General features: G+C 35.7%; 1 protein-coding gene across 2 annotated transcripts in view; it reads right to left on the minus strand.

Moving 5' to 3' along the window:
* Nucleotides 1–17,878, minus strand: part of LOC150104295 (protein bicaudal C homolog 1-A-like) — a 321,235-nt gene that overhangs the window by 227,939 nt on the left and 75,418 nt on the right. For both annotated transcript variants that reach the window (XM_090396901.1, XM_090396900.1), the window contains exon 3: nt 8,996–9,065. In XM_090396901.1, the coding sequence (XP_090253027.1) occupies nt 8,996–9,065 (70 nt within the window). The remainder of the gene's footprint in view (nt 1–8,995; nt 9,066–17,878) is intronic.

Genomic DNA, 17,878 nt, shown 5'->3' on the forward strand with positions numbered 1-17,878 from the left:
CATGCATTCTACAACTACACTTTTTCCCTGCATATTTAGAATGGAATGCGTTGAGCATTCCATTACTTACAGCAGAACAAGTTCTTTTTTGCAAACTTTTCCTCTACCCACCTGCTATTGGGAAGAGAATTTTGATATTCATAATTAACAAGCTAAAATATCATTTATGGAGTTTCAAATATGGCCTTGAAACTAGCAATATGGCATACAAATGCTTTACGACATATTAGTGGAAGCAATAACGAAGAGTAAGAAAGTAAAGATTGTGAGTCTGCTGCCTCAGTATGCAGAAAACTGAGAATAAAGGCCTTGATTGTGAATGAGTCAATGAGAAGATTGTGCAGGAGGAATGGTGTGCAGTTTATTGATGTCTAGTGAGTTTGATAGAAAAAAGGACTTGTAGATATCTGACAGACTGCATTTGAATGGTTTTTGAGTTAGATGTTTGGAGAAAGTGTTGTTTAGTGAGAGTGTGGTAGTGCAACACCAGGGAATCTAGAGATACTAGGGAGGATGAAATCTAGCATGTGTCTGGCCATCCCTGTAATAAATGAGCATGGGTACAGTAATGATTATGCAATGCCAAACGGGATTTCACAGGTCTCCAATTTAAATGGGTTGGCAATAACATTACACAAGAGTAACTATGAGTACAAAGGGACGTTGAAATGGATGTACAAGAATACAAGAAGTATTGGGAATAACGGGGGAGGAGTTTTTGGCACTGGTAAGCTCAACTTGGCCAAAAATTATAGGCATCGCTGAGACCTGGAGGATGGCTGACAGACACACACTAGAGAGTAGTATATGGTGGAGTGGAGTCTAGGAGAATGATGGTGACTAGTGTAGTACCTCAGGGTTTGGTAACAGGACCACTCTACTCTTTAATTTGCATATCAATGACACAGAGAAAGATTTAAGAGGGGATATTCAGTTGTTTGCTGATGATGATGCAAAACTGAGGAGAGCAATAGTTGATAAAGGTGATTTAGATATCCTGCAGGATGATTTAAATAAATTGGCATTGTGGGCAAAGGATAATGATTGGCAAGTTAATGTTGAAAATGTAAGATTATGCACTTCAAGTTGAAAAGGATGCATGTAGTGTATCATATTATTATTATTATGTGATACCTCCAGGGAATCCAAAGACTCATCGAGGGAGAGTGTGCCAACAGCATCGAACGATTGAACCCTTCCAACTACTAACCATGCTCAAACTAGCTTAACTTTTTGCAAGCCATTAGTAGCAGAGGCTCTACCAATCGACCAACCTTTGCTTGATGGTATTGGTTTGCAAGAAATTGATGAGGCTAGGGACTTGGGATTAATGGTAGACAAAGAGTTAAAGTTCAGGGGACATATTGCAAAAGTTGGTAAAATAGCTCAACAAATTACTTGGATGTTGAAAAACATGCTAACGACTAAAAATAAGGAAGTATTATCCCTCTTTATAAGACTATGAATCGGCCACATCTTGACTACTTCGCACAGATTTGGTCATCTGGATTTCTTGGGGACCAGAAAGTGGTTGAAAAAATTCAGAGACAAGTGACCAAGATGGTGAGAGGATAGGATTTTCAAGGATAGGTTGAAAGTTTGTGGGTTTAGTTTACAAAGTTTAGTTGATGGGAAGAAAAGAGTGGACACGATAGAAACCTTTAAGATATTAAAAGGGTTTTATAAAATTGATGCTAGTGAAATTTTTCAATACATGACAAATAGAGAACTAGGAGTCATCCATGGAAGTTGTGTAAAAGTGTTGTTAGTAGGGGTGCAGACTAGATTTTTTGCATGGAGAGTGGTGAATAAGTAGAATGGATTGCCAGAATTGGATGCAAGTTTCCTGACGGTGAATGGATTCAACGAGAGATATGATAGGATTTGTATGATGGTTGATTTGGATCTCCTGCAAAGAGTCTCCAGACTCCATGAGATGCCGTAAATAATAATAATTATGGAAATTCAGTCTGATGATTTTTTATATCAAGAAAGAAGCATTTTAGGAGATACCAAATTTTTAGTGAGGTGATGCAAACCACTCACATTGCAAATTTTCAGGGTAAGATAAAAACTCTGCTGTTTGTGTTACAAGAGGTTTCACACTGTGCCATCCTCTTATTGGACTGCAGTCTTATGATCAATAGCTGGAATGATTGGAGAGCAATCCCAGTTGAATTGAAAGTCAACTCAAGGTGGTTAACTTAGAAAAAGGCTAAAAAGCTGGGTACAAAGCATCACTGGCTTTTAGTTGTAATTGATGTTCTGAATTCATTTGCATGAGACCAGTGAAAGGGAAAAAAACTTTTAGCTACAATGATGATATAAAGGAGCTGAGACTTTTTTTCTCTCTCTCTCTCTCTCCAAATATCCTAGGTTAGCCGAGTGACTGTGCACCTCGCAACCATATATGCCTGGGGAAGGAGTGTCCTAGGTTTGATTCCCGTCGGAGACGTGAGGAGCTGTAGGATCTTCCTCAGCCATAGTCAAGTTGGCTAGTCTTGAGCACGGGCAGTAGGATTTTTCCCCAAGTTTAGCTGGGGTTTTTTCATCCCGCAAGCAGGCAAACCGGCCCTGTGACTGCACACGGACTACAGTCATGAATACCTCCAATAGGGATGCAGCAAGGAGTGGCATGCCGGCTGTGCATTATTTCGCTGTGACTCCTCATTAGGAGGAGACCCAACCCGTCTGAAGTAGATAGATAGAAAATTGACAAAAATGGGGGGGGGAAGCAGATTCAGCAGCCAGGGGCTATTCATTGAGACAGACTGATGAAATGCATCTAACATGAATAAAATTTGTTGCTCCCATCCAATCCTAGCAGTTATAAGTTATCTGTGGAAGATACACAAAATAATCTCATAATCTCAGATTTTTTATTGTTAAAAGACCATAAGATTTAATGATTATAAATACAAAGAGCCAACAAGTTTCACTAGCCACTATCTAGCATTTTCAAGGCTGTACTGGTGTGAAAACAAGTGCATCAAGTTACATGAAAACATACACTTTAGTAACTGCTAGGCCGTTATATTTGATAATTCGTGTTTGATGGCATGCATGCATTCGAATGCTTCAGTCAAAATCTGGTACATGACCACATGTTGTGTAGTTTTTCGCATATTGAAGTTCTGTTGAGCTGAGAGAATTGATGAGATATTTCCATATATCTTTAAGAATAGCACCTTGATTTCTATTTAAATTATTGCCTGTGCATAGACCACTGCTGCTTCTTTGAAAGTCTGTAGTCATTCTCGATGTACGGCATAGAACTGTTTTTCCGATCTATAATGTGATCTGATGTTGAGAAATGATGAGCTAAACCAGATGTGGTGATTCTATTGTGATTGACATCCCCCACATGTTCCTTCTGTCATATTTCAAAACTTCTAGAGGTCTGTCCAATGTAAGAAAGGCCACACGTGCATGGAATTTCATATATGCCAGGAAATTTGAAGGTACCTCATGGGGTACCTTTATAGGGCACCGAAGATTCATAAAGAAAATGTACCACTTCATCCAATAGTTGATGGAAGATCCTACGTACCTACTAGCATAGCATCTGGCAAATTTAATGAAAGGAAAAATTAGACAAACAGAGACATACATTAAAAACTCTAAACAATTTGTGGAAAAAAATCAAAAGTATCAAAATATCACAAACGGACATTATGACTAGTTTAGATGTAGTGTCCTTATTCACTAATGCACCGTTCATAGAGGTGGTTAACATTCTAAAAGATCTCTTCCCTCAGGACATCACCCAGTTGTTTCATCATTGCCTGAAATCAAATTTCTTCAAAGTAAATAACATAGTATACAAACAATCGGAAGGTCTAGCTATGGGTAGCCCCCTCTCACCACCATGTGCAGACCTATTTATGGAAAAACTTGAAAAGGATATTTTTTCCACCATTTCATCTAAACTGTCGATTTGGTGGAGATATGACGTGTTCATCATCTGGAAGGATACCATGGAAAACCTTTCCGTGTTTCTTAATAAAATCAACTCACTACATAATAAGATCAAATTCACTATGGAACTGGAGAAGAACAAAGAACTACCCTTTTCTTGACATACTGGTGAGGAGAGAAGATAACAATGCCCAACTGTCCATTTACAAGAAACCCACAGATACAGGTAGATATCTACATTACTCGTCTAACCATCATAGATCACAAAAACACAGCATCATTCATATGCTCCGTAATAGAACCTTAAGGTCTATTTCGAAAGAAGTAGATGTACAGAGAGAACTGTCACAAATAGCTAACACTCTATCTCTGAATGGATACCCTTCTAACATTTTAAACAAATTGCTTTTTAAAGACAACTCCCAACAATGTGAAACAGAGTCCCAATATATATGTCCACAGCTGTCATTCGATATATTAATTCAGTATCCATAAAATGGGCGAGAATGTTAAAAGCTCATAACATCAGAGTAGTTTTTAAACCAACTACCATGATCAGACAAGTCTTAAGATCATCCAAAGATGAGGTACCTTTCTTCAAATTTCCTGGAATATATGAAATTCCATGCACGTGTGGCCTTTCTTACATTGGACAGACCTCTAGAAGTTTTGAAATAAGACAGAAGGAACATGTGGGGGATATCAATCACAACAGAATCACCACATCTGGTTTAGCTCATCATTTCTCAACATCAAATCATGTTATAGATTGGAAAAACAGTTCTATGCCTTACATCGAAAATGACTACAGACACAGAACTTTCAAAGAAGCAGCAGTGGTGCTACGCACAGGCAATAATTTAAATAGAAATCAAGGTGCTATTCTTAAAGACATATGGAAATATCTCATCAATTCTCTCAGCTCAACAGAACTACAATATGCGAAAAACTACACAACATGTGGTCACGTACTGGATTTTGACTGAAGCATTCGAACGCATGCATGCCATCAAACACGAATTATCAAATGTAACGGCCTAGCAGTTACTAAAGTGTATGTTTTCATGTAACTTGATGCATTTGTTTTCACACCAGTACAGCCTTGAAAATGCTAGACAGTGGCTAGTGAAACTTGTTGGCTCTTTGTATTTGTAATCATTAAATCTTATAGTCTTTTAACAATAAAAGTTCTTAGTTTTAACACATTAGACCAAATATGAACAGTTTAATCCTAAAAGCCGATTACCTTTAATAAATGATTACTAATTATTCCAATATATTCCATAAGAGGTTCTGCATAATGCACAGTATTAATTTACATACTGGAAATAGGAATTTTCTGTTTATTGATATGAAAAATTGGTTTGGTAACATTTAGTGCTTTTTTTTTCAATTAATATGACAAGACAGTAATTTTTATTTTCACCTGTTTCATTATGAAATATTTAGACCAATTAAAACAGGCCTCACATAACTTTGCCTTTTTTTTTTTATTAACTTCTTTTCATTATTATAACCAGGACGTGACAAATTATGCAAAATCCTACTCATCCAAGCCTGCACCTCCCCCTTTTTTTTTTAATGATATGTCCCAATTAGTCAAGAGGAGTTCCATGAGGTGATTGGTGTGTTATTGTTTGGAGAACATTTTCTTTATGTGAAAACTATTCCAAAAAAGAAAAATCAATAAATAATAATCATTTGGAAGAACAGCAAAAACATTGTTCTTTTGGAAAACATAATTTCTTACATTTTGTTACTAGAACAGCCCTTATTACCATGTATATCTACTACGTTTTCTTTTTTTAAAAAAATAAAAAATAAATAAAAAATTCCATTCAGAAAGTTATTTTTATTGAATATAAATATTCTATTTTATCCAGGCTGCAGCTATTGGGGAGCAGGCATAGCATGAAGAGAACACTACATACTACTGTAAGAGAAATGAAGTAATTTTTGGAATCGATAGCAGATATTTATGAAGTCGTTCATATAGAAAAAAAAAGTTTCAGTTATTAATTGTTATCTTACAACTGGTAGAGAAAAGAAGATATGGAAGGTTGTTTACATTATTTAATACCATGAGGTAGTCTCTCTCAATCTTTTTCGAAAAGTGGCTTGAAAAAGCTCCATATTTTGTCTCAAAAGCAGGGTTTCTGAACAATATAAAAAATAAATAAAATACATCATCATCATCATGCATATCAAGGATTTAGGCCTAGCATGGCCTGTTCCCTTAGAAGTCATCGTTGAATCGTTTAAGAGGACGTCCTGGTTTTCTTTTTCCTAATGGCTTGTACTTTAAGGCTTGATACATATTGATAACTACTTGATACTGAAAATAATAATATATGGGAAAAAAAAATCCTTGGTCCACCCACAGTATTTAATGAGCTATAGGTTTACAACCTTTCGTGGGTGTGAGACATGAAAAAAAAAAGAAAATAAAGTGCAAGGACAAATATTCAAAGTGAATGGTGTAAAATTCAAATTTAATTGCTTTGGTCAGTCATTTTTATGTTGAACCCATACATGAGAGGTTGGTTGAGCACCCTACAGTTTAGTACCATGTACGAATGGTGAGTTGGGAAAGAAAGAGAAGGCTGTTCCACAGTACAGCAGTAACAGAAACAAAGAAAGAGGGAAAGAAACTTGTTCTATAGGTTTAGAGTTGAACTGTGAAGGGAGATTGGGTAGTAGCTGCATGTGTTTTAATGGATTTAGTAGAGAGTAGAGGAAGTACTGTTGCTACTTCATATGAGCATTTACCATGGAAATATTGATAGAAGATACATATTGCAGAATCAAACATCTGTGTAAGAATAAGTGGAATTAGTTAGTAAGAGATGGGTCATTGATTAATCTGATTGCACTCTTTTGTAATGAGTCTGCATTTTCCAAAAACTCTTAAGGACCACCCCAAATGTGAAAGCAATATTTGATAGTTGGGCTGATTTGGGATTTATATAGCAATTGTTCAGAGATGAAGTAGCACCTTGAGCAAAACAGTTTTTTGGAAGCTGAGAAGGCAATGGTTGTGATGTGTTTATGCAAGGAGAGGAAGGCATGAATCGTATCAGTGTAATTCCAAGGAGAGAAATCTTATCTTGTTTAGATGATCTGAGTACTGACAAAATTAATAATGGAAGAAAATAGTTTGTGTGTTTTTTTTGGGCGGGGGGGGGGGGGGGGGGGGGAGCAGAGCTGTGTGTGTGTGTGTGTGTGTGTGTGTGTGTGTGTTAAAGATACCAAGCTATTTTAATTTAAACCAAGCTATATTATACCCAAGGTAAAAAACTTTCTACATACATACATATACATATATATGAGAGAGAGAGAGGGGGTTGGTGAGAGAATGAATCCTTGTGGGACCTAGGCATCAATTGCATAGTGGGAGAATACAGAACCATCCCATAAAGTGTGCATCAAGTCAGAAAGTTCATCATCATCATCATCAAATTCCTGCCATGTACCCTCAAGGGATGTACAGGAAGTTAGTCAGAAAGTTAGCAAACCCAACTGCAGAAGTTGTGGGACAGACAAAATGATGGGAGCTTGCCTTTTTTGTCAGATCCAGTCAAAAGCTTTGGAAATACTGAGCGTAACCAATCATTTGAGATTCACCAAAATTTTTCCAAGGTATTTGTCCAGAGATGGGCAACATATGTGAGTAGATCTCCCATTGAGATCTAATCACATATAAACCATACACAGTCATTCATTACTTGGGTAATGAATGACTGCATATGGTTCATTACTTTAGAGAGTAGTGAGGTGAGAGATTAGGTGATAGTTTGATGGTAGTGATTTATACCCCCTTCTTGGGAATGGATTGATTATATGGCAGTTTCAGGCTGTAGGGTAAATGCCAATGGAGTAAGATAGCATAAACAGGCAAAATAGGGCAAAAGACAGTTCTGGCACTAGGAAACTTTTTAGTATCTAATTTGGACAATATTCCTCTGCTCTCTTTCTGGTGAAAGGATAGAGGACGTGAGGCATTGAGGACTGATCAGGATCAGTTATATATGCATTACAGAAAAAGTATGAAGCCAGGAGACTGCCTTTTTCTGTGGGTGATGATGATGCATTTTAGCAGTTCAGTTGTGACAGGGATGGGAGAAGGAAAGAATTTATTTGTACTTCCATCTGGGGAAAAAATAAAAAACTGAAAATTTATATATAAACATACAGATGCATTGGTGCACCCAGGGAGGGGTGCCAAGCCCCCCCACCAAAAAAAAAAAAAAAGAAAAAGGAAAAAAGACTAGAAAATTTTCCAAAAATCTTATCCTAATTAATTTTTTTTTTTTTTAATTTATGCTGTGTCATGTCTTCTATTTCTATACTACTTATAAATTAGCGGTGACATAAGGTGTGAATACCCTCTGGCTCTCGGGAATCATGGCTGTTATGAACGCAAGGTGAATGATGTAGTGCTCGGGCGATACTTTGTTTGCCCGAGCAGGGTCAGAGATCACTGCAGATGCTCAGTCATAGGTCATATGCAATGCGTAGTGTGTATTCTCAAATCGTCTACTCAACTCGCCCCCCCCAAGATTAAATCACGAGTGCTCCCCCCCCCCCAAGATTAAATCCTGGGTGCGCCACTGTACAGATGTGATCTGTACAATCAACATTGTTATAAATGTGGTTATCTCTCAATTACTGAGCAATTAACTGACAATAGTTAAAGTATACTTAACTGAATGCATGGTTCCATAGTACTGTTACAAGAGCAAGATGATGTGTTAATCTATTCAAAGACTGATTATTAACAAATTTGGTTAGGTTAAGTTAATTGAAGGTAAAATAACTTAGAGATCATTAAAATGTTTCTATTATGCAAAGTCTTTCAAATAAAAACACTACTATGAATATATTGCTAGCAACTTTTATTTACAGTTATTCATGTCTATTCATTTTATATGATGTTCAAAATTCTTTCCTAAATTACTTAGGTAGATTAGAATTTTGGGGATATACATATAATTTTTATACTTTATGTGGCTTGGTTCTGTTAACATGCATTTCATTAATTATCATAATGAAAAATAAATGTTAAAAAATTACAAACCTTTTTTGGACTTTGCTCCTACTTTAAGCTGGGATGGCCAATATATAATTGTATTAGTTTCCTTCATTACCTAGAAAATGAGTTTTTCAAAGTAATTACACCTTTGTTAAAGAACAGTCTTAAGTTACATGAAAGTCATTACCAAGTCCCATTGAAAAAAAAAGAGACTGCAAATCAAACTAAATCTTTTACATACTTTTAAATGCTGAGTTTGGAGATAAGTATTAAAAAAAATTCTATTAAAAAATGTTTTCATAAGAAACAGTAATGATAATATATAAACATATTTTTAAGTTAATCTGACACTTGAAGAGGTTGGCAACTTTTAGCACATTCAGTAACTTCAATAGGATTAAATACTTTGTGAACCTCATTCTAGAGATTGAATGCAAATTTTTCAAGCTGTTTCAGGCCTCAACAAACTGGGAAAGGAGTCCTATACTGTGGGGAGATAACAGTCTGCCTAGAGTTTCACAAACAACCATGTCACATTCAATCCCTAATTTTTAATATCAGTCCCACATGAGGGGCTGCAAAGCCTATTGGTAAATCAGTGCCATCTGCGGGCAAGTGGTCAAGAAGAAAGATGGAATCTGTAGATAAGCTTTCTTGAACTGATGTTGAGGGGGAAAGATTATTCCAAAGCACAGATATATAAAAGACGAAAGAGGAGAATGAGTACTTGATCTTGTATGTTTTGAGCTGGACAGAATAGATATTAAACACCAATTGCTCATATGTTTATGGACTTGCGAGAAAGCAGAGGAATGGTATCATCCAATTCAGTAGAACAGGACCCATGAAAATATCTACAGAAGAGGCTTAAGGCAGAAACAGTACATGTCTATGAGGTAGTGACTGGAACAAGTCTATCAGAGAATGGTCACCAATTAATCCGACTGCTCTCTTTTGGATAGCATCAAGCATTTTTACATTTTTGGTGCACTACCATGTCAGAAAAATTTTTAGGTAGGGTAGTTCTGGGATTTATAGAGTCGTACAGGTGAGAAATAATGTCATGAGCAAAAAAGAACATCTTAATTTTTTAATGCAGAGGAAGTTATTGATGTGGCATGTTTATGACAGAGAGGCTAGAAGTGTTTGTCAATCCAAGAAGAGATATGCAAGTGGAGATGTGGGTACCAAAGTGAGTGATGAAATATGGTCTTCCTTGCATGAAATAACAGGATTTTGTTTAGTAGCAATGAAGTTGACAATGTTATTCTCACTCCAGTGCAATATGACAAGTATATTTTGGTGCACTACCATATGTCAGTAAAAATACGTGAAAAAATTTCAAGTAGGGCAGTTCTGGGATTTATAGTTAGGAGTTCTACAGGTGATAAATAATGTATAAGCAGGAAAGAAAAGAGTGAGAAAGTGAAAATAATAAGTATATTACCTCGATATGATAAAAATTAATTAAGAAGAAGGATATGATGGCAAATGATTCGATGCATAGGCTGTGTAGAGGAATGGATGTAAGTATTCGAATGTGTGGAGTCAGTTTAAATGAAGATTGGATTTGTATAAGAAGGATGGCATACACTTGAATGTGTTTGGTGTCAGGAGTCTTGAAAAACTAATAACTGATATGAGCCCTAACACAGAGAGTCAAGAAAATTAAATTATAATGGGACAATTTTTTTATGTTGAGCCCATACACGAGCTTGGTTGATCAACCTATAGTACATTAGTACCGTATATGGTAATGGTGAAAATATGAGTGTAAGAGCACAATGTTATATAACTATGTTAATGACAGGAATAGGCATTATCATGGAAATTATTATTATCATTATGTGACACCTCCAGGGAATCCAAAGACTCATCAAGGGAGGGCACCTACTCTACAACTCTCTGTCTCCACCACTCAATCCACTAACTACACCAATGCCATATACTGCCCACCATCACTAGTATTTTCATAGATAAATCACATGCCAGCCTGGTTGGCCAAGTAGTTAGCATATCCGCACTCCACCCAAAACGCTGCAGGTTTGAATCCTGCCATGGGAATGGATGTTTGTGATTGTGGTTTTCAATTTGCAAGAAAAGCTGGTTATGAAATACCTTGGTATCACTTCCAGCTAGATCAGTGGAATTAAACCAAGAAAGCCAGTCTAAGTTGTTGTAAAATATTAAATATTCAAATAAAAGTCAGAATAGCTATCAGATCAGAATTTGGAGAGAGATAAAAACAGAAGATCTTGGTTTTAAGATTAAAAAATCTACCCACTCCATGCAAAGAACTGATCTTAGCTTTGCTAAGATCATTGCATTTATTGATACAGAACCAACAAATGCATACAACATCTTAGTCTATCTACTAGAGGCACAGGTTAAACTTATTGGGTCTGCAGATCAACATCCAAAAGTTCAAAGTATTCTCAATAGGTTATGAAAACCTCATACTTCATATAAACAATAGGCCCTTAGAAAGAGCAAAGGACTTTCAATATCTTGGATCATACATCAGCAATGCAGAAAATGATATTAGAAAATGTTAACAGCTGGCTCTAGGCTTCCAAAACAAACTCTGCCCAATTTGGAAATCATCATTAATATAATTAGAGACAAAATTAAGACTATACCCTGAAACCAGCAGATCCATCTTCTTGTATGGTACCCAAACCTGGACAATAAACACACACAAAAAAAAAAAAAAAAACCTACAGATCTAATGAACTCCTTTGGAACTACATGCCTCAGACTGATTCTTGGATAGACCATGTCTAATTATACTGTGCTAAATCTGGCTAAGAAGGAACCACTTTTCATTACAGCCAAAAAAGTACAACTTTGATGGCTTGGACATCAACTCAGACATCCTGAAGTCTCATCCTTTTTGGAATCCCTCATTCTGTACAAACCAGAAGATAGCAATTGCCATAGAGGAAGACCATGCAAACAATTTTGCCAATACATCTGTGAAACCATCATTAGACTGAACTGTAAAACTCCATCTGACATCTACCAGTTAGCTCAAGATAGACTTCAAAGACCATAATTTGCGATCGTTAATTATTACTTTTGATGTAAATCTCTCTTCCCTTTTCACATTGTATCATATATTGTGAATAAACTATGATGATAAAAACAAATATCCAACAAATGAACATATACTGCTCCCTTTTTTATGTTTTTAATCCTCAATCATGCAGTGTTTGGCCAATTCAGGTGAATTCAGTATAGCAGAGAATGACAGCTGAAGTTCTGTGAGAAACAGGTCTTGTGGTGATGCATAATATTATGCATCTGTTAAAGACATAAATGTTGGTGCAATTTTTTGTTGTTGTATTTTTGATTTTTTTTTCTCTATTTTTTGTTGAAGATTATTTTCAGATACATAAGGTTACTGTAAGTTGAATAGTGTCTCATGGGCAGTGATGTCAGAAAGTTAATCATAGAGCTGGGATATACAAGAGGGGAGAGGGCAAATGTCTTTCACATGTGGCCCTGCATACATGATCTGGCAGAGTAAAAGACAGCAGATGCTAACTGGTCTGGAAGCCTGATGTATTACGTTCAGGTTTGGTTCCATATACTATCAGCAAACAATTAGCCTGAAGGCCCACTTTACTGTCAATACTCTCAAATAAGAAGCATAAGTTCATGAAAGACATCACTTGTGCTGCATGCAACACAAGTGCTGAACGTAATAGGGAGAGGGTTCGAAAACAGTTCATCTTTAATAAGCAAGGTGAAAATGTTTCACTGGGTGATGAAAGTCATCTATCACCTAAAATAATATTGCAGCGATTACAGCATCATTATGAATGCAAATAATGAATATCAGTGCCAAAACATGTTTGTTTTTTACTGAGTGAGGTATACCATCTAGGTGATGACATCGCAATACCAGATGTGACATAGAGGTTGGAGAAATGGAGGTGCTTAAGATATTGCAGAACCTCGATACGAACACAGTAATGGGATTAGATAGCATATCATCCAGCATGTTAAGAGAATATGAAAGGGAATTATCAGCTCCTCTGACCAAGCTGTTTAAAGTCTCAGTACTGGGAAAGTGATAATGGAGAGTGGAAAGAGGAAAAAATAGTCCCATTACATAAAGGAGGCTCCAGGACAGAAATAGCAAATTATAGGCCAATCAGAATTCAGAACTGAGTGACAGAACAGGACATGGTTTTGTCATGGGTAGGTCTTGCCTTAGTCATTTGCTTACTTCTTATAATTAAGTGACAATGAAATCGGATAAGGAAAATGACTACCTGATGATATTGCTAGTTGACAAAAGCATTTGACAAGATTCCACATAGAACTCTATTGCATAAGTTGAACCACATGAGATTGGATATGAATCTGATTTGAATTCAAGGGTAGCTGAGGGACAAATATCAAAGAGTGGTTTATGGAGGAGGTGAGTACAGGAAAAGAGAAGTGACCAGTGGAGTACCATATGGATCAGTAGTTGGTCCCAACAATATAGGAAATGATTTGACAAGAAATATTTAGTTGGGTGGAAGGGGTGGTGAAGCGCAATACATAGCCTCTCCCACTCAAATGTCAACCTCACCTTCCCGTGGTCCATCCTGTTCTAAAAGTACAAATGAAGCACTGGCGACCGAGTATGGGCGGTATAACCTTAACACCCTAACAGAGTAAATGCTGTTAGATCTGCCTGTCCAGAGGCGTTAGGTAGCAGCCCTACCACTGGACTTACCCAGCGACAGGTTAGTAACCTGCCCTGGGGAAATTCAAAATACTTTCAAGTTTCATGCAAAGAAAAGCCGGACGGACTGTCAGGGAAAAGACCACAACCCAGGAAACGGTAAACGAAATTGGAAAAAGGAACACATAATGAAGATTGCAACATGGAATGTGAGAAGCATTGCACGCAAAGAAGAAGAACTTGATAAACAACTAACACAAGCTAACATAAAGATATGTATAGTAACAGAAACAAAGAAAAAACAAAAAGGTACAAAAGAAACAAACAACTATATACAAATCTACAGTGGGGTAAAAAAAGAAGAAAGAGCAAAAGCAAGTATAATGATTATGGTACATAAATCCCTAAAGAACAATATTGTATATTACAACTATTTGAATGAAAGACTAATAGAAATTAGATTCAAGACATTAAGAGGCCACATAACAATAATTGGTGCATATGCACCAGAAGAGGGAAAAGAAGAAGACAGTAATATATTTTATAAAGAATTACAGAATGCCATAGATAGATAAAACAAACAAAACTGACTATTTACTGCTAGCAGGAGATTTAAATGCCAAAATAGGAAATAAAAAATACAAAACAAACATAGGTAAATTTGGCGAAGATACACGTAATCAAAATGGTCGCAGATTGTGCGATTTTGTCATTTATAATAATATGAGAATAATGAATTCAATATTTAAACACAAGGAAATACATAAATATACTTGGTCAGCCAGAGGATACAAATCAGTAATTGACTACGTTATCACAAATTTTAAATTAGCGGAGTTAATTTTAGACGTAAGAGCATATCGAGGCTTTGAATTAAACTCTGATCATTATATGGTATCAGCAAAAATTCGTTTTAAACCTAAATGGCTAAAAACACATAGAATTGAAAATTCTTACCAGCCGAGCTACAAAATTTCTCCATTACAGGATCCTCAAGTTAGACTACAATATCAAAAATGCACAAACTTAAAAACAGAAACCACACATGAATCAAGTGACACAGAAGATTAATGGGAAAATTTGAAACAAATTCTCACAAAAGCAGCAACAGAAACCTTAGGAATAAAGCACAAATGGATTAGAAAAAGAGGACTACGAGACTGGAACAAAGAAATAGAACATATAATAAAAACCAAAAAGGACAGTTACCAGAAATGGCTAAATTCCAAAACAATAGAAACAGAAATAGAGTATAAAAGAAATAGTGCAATTGCAAAACAAGAAGTAAGGAAAAAAACATAAAGAAAGATGGAACAATTTTGTAACAGAACTAGAAAAGGATTTATTTAAGCCACAACCCAAAACCTATAAAGTAATAAAATACGCGAATAAAGAAATAAAAGAAAAGATAAAAATACGAACAATAGATTTAGAAAAATGGGTGACCTATTTCCAAAATCTCTGGACAGATGAGAACAATGAATTAAAATTTTATAAGACAAAGAATGACCTAATAGAAAATATCACAATGTTAGAACTGAAAAATATAATAAAGAAGATGAAAAATAGGAAAACGCCAGGAGAAGACAATATAAATATAGAACTATACAAAAATGCAGGTGAAAAATTTAATGAAAGACTTTTGAAATTTTTTAATATGGTTTGGATGTCTGGAATAACCCCTAACTCTTGGAAAAAAGCACTGGTCATCCCAATCTATAAAAAAGGTAATAAAGACAATTGCAATAATTATAGGGGAATTAGCCTGCTGAATACAGGATATAAAATATATGCAGGAATATTAAAAGAGAAACTAAGCAGCATTGTAGAAAACAAATTACTAGAAGAACAAAATGGCTTCCGAAAAGGCCGATCCTGCATAGATCCAATTTTTACTTTAAAATTATTAATAGAAAAGAGAAGAGAATTTCAAAAAGAAACACATGTGGCATTTATTGATTATGAAAAAGCATTTGACAAAATTAGTCGACAAAAATTGTTTAAAATATTAACCAATTTAAACATACCAAACCAACTTTTACAATCTATTCAAGAAATATATACAGGAAATAAAATAGCAGTTAAATTAGAACACACCTCAGAATGGAAAGATATATCAAGAGGAGTACAACAAGGATGTACCCTCTCACCTCTGCTTTTCAATATATATATAAATGAAATATTAACAATCTGGAAACAGCATAACCCATTTGGTATACAAATGACCCCGCAAATGAAGATAGATACACTACTATTTGCAGATGATCAAATAGTATTAGCTACATCAGAAGATGACTTACAAAGATCATTAAAATCATTAAATGATATCTCAAAGCAATATAATATGACAATATCCAAAGAAAAAACAAAAATAATGGCATTCAAAGGAGAAAACCCAATAAGAAGTAAAATAGTGATAGATAATAAAATACTAGAACAAGTAAACACTTTCAGATACTTGGGATGTGATCTATCATACGAAGAAGAAAAAGACATAGACACTAAAATATCAAACTTTGTCAAAGTAAATGGCATAATAAATAGTATATTTAAGCCATCCCTGGTACAAAAACACACTAGAATCACACTATATAATGTCTTGTCAAAACCAACTCTACTATACGGAAGCGAAACATGGACCATGAAAAGGAAAGATGAAAAACAAATTCAAACAGCAGAAATGAAGTTCCTCAGAAAAACAGCTGGATATACCAAGTGGGACCACAAAACAAATGAAGAAATCTTACAATCCCTGAAAATAAAACCAATTAATTACTACATAAGACAGTATAAACAAAAATGGCTAGAACATTTAAATCGAATGGACAACAGCAGACTACCAAAAATATTATACAGGTACAAAATAAGTGGAAAAAGAAGAATCGGAAGACCAAGAAAGAGATGGCATGAGACCGGAACAGGCCACATGGCCTATATTCCATGATAGGAAGAAGAAGAAGAAGAGATATTTAGTTGTTCGCTGACGATGATAAACTGGGAAGAGCAATGGTAAATGACAAGAAGACAAACAGACTAGCAATATGGGCAAAAGCAAATGGCTCTCAGTTTAATGTGGCCAAGTGTAAGGTTATGCAGTTTGGGAAGAGATCATCACAAGCTGTGTTTACTATATTGATCGGACTGAACTGCAGGAAACTGATGAGGCCAGGGACATGGGGATGATTGTGGGCAGATAGTTTAGAGGGAATATTGCAAAAGTAACCAAAACAGCACATCTGCTTATGTGGTTGTTGAAGAACACACTAACAAGCAGGGATAGAGAAGTTATTATTCTCCTATATAATGCTACATCTGTACTACTGCACAAAGATAGGGACACCTAGATTCCATGGGGATGAAGTGGTGGACAGGATCCAGAGGAGAGTGACAAAGATTGTGGCAGGTGGAATGCTCCTTATGAGCATATATTGATGGTCTGTGAACTTCATAAACTAGCTGATAGGCAAAAAAGAAGAGACATGATAGTAGCATATAAGTTATTAAAGGGGTTTTATAGGATTGACACAAACACTTTTTTCAGTACATAGCATGAAGTTAGAGAACAAAGAATCACCAGTGAAAATTCTGTGAGAGTGGTTAGCAAGGGTGTTAGGACTATTTTTTGCTTGGAGGGTGGTAAATTGATGGAATGAGCTGCCAGAGATGGTTGTGAGTGCATCAGCAGATGAGTTGAAGGAGAGGGATGATAGGTATTATATGAATAATGGTTAGTGTGTGAATAATGAGTCTTCTGCTACATGGAGATGCCTGTATAATAACTCCTGTCTCCATATCCTTATAATCAATCTATGAAACATTGATCCCTCCATTCCCTCTGGCCTTAATTAACTACCTGTATTCTAGCCTTACTGATATTAAGCTCCTTATCTGCTTTTTCAGCTTCATGTCTAAATGAAAGTGGTTCCAATTCAAAATATGGAAGAAATGGGAAGAATCTCTGCTGTGCAGTTCCTCATGTACTCTGTTTCTGATCTCCTATTCTTCCATTAGTATTACTCTTTTAGTCATATTCTTGAATATAAGAAATTACATCACTTGGACATTCCTATCAGTCTCCAAAGGAGATTCCAACCCAATTCTTTTAGTCATTAGTCATATTCTTAAATATAAGAAATTACATCACTTGGACATTCCTATCAGTCTCCAAAGGAGATTCCAACCTATTCGATGTTATTTCTTTGAGTCCTCTGGAATATACTGACATCCAGTTTAGTATGATGAGATTG

This window comes from Typopeltis vanoorti, chromosome 8 (genome assembly GCF_054136105.1).
Source record: "Typopeltis vanoorti isolate ZY-2024b chromosome 8, IOZ_Tvanoo_1.0, whole genome shotgun sequence".
In the NCBI taxonomy this organism is placed as follows: Eukaryota; Metazoa; Arthropoda; class Arachnida; order Uropygi; family Thelyphonidae; genus Typopeltis; species Typopeltis vanoorti.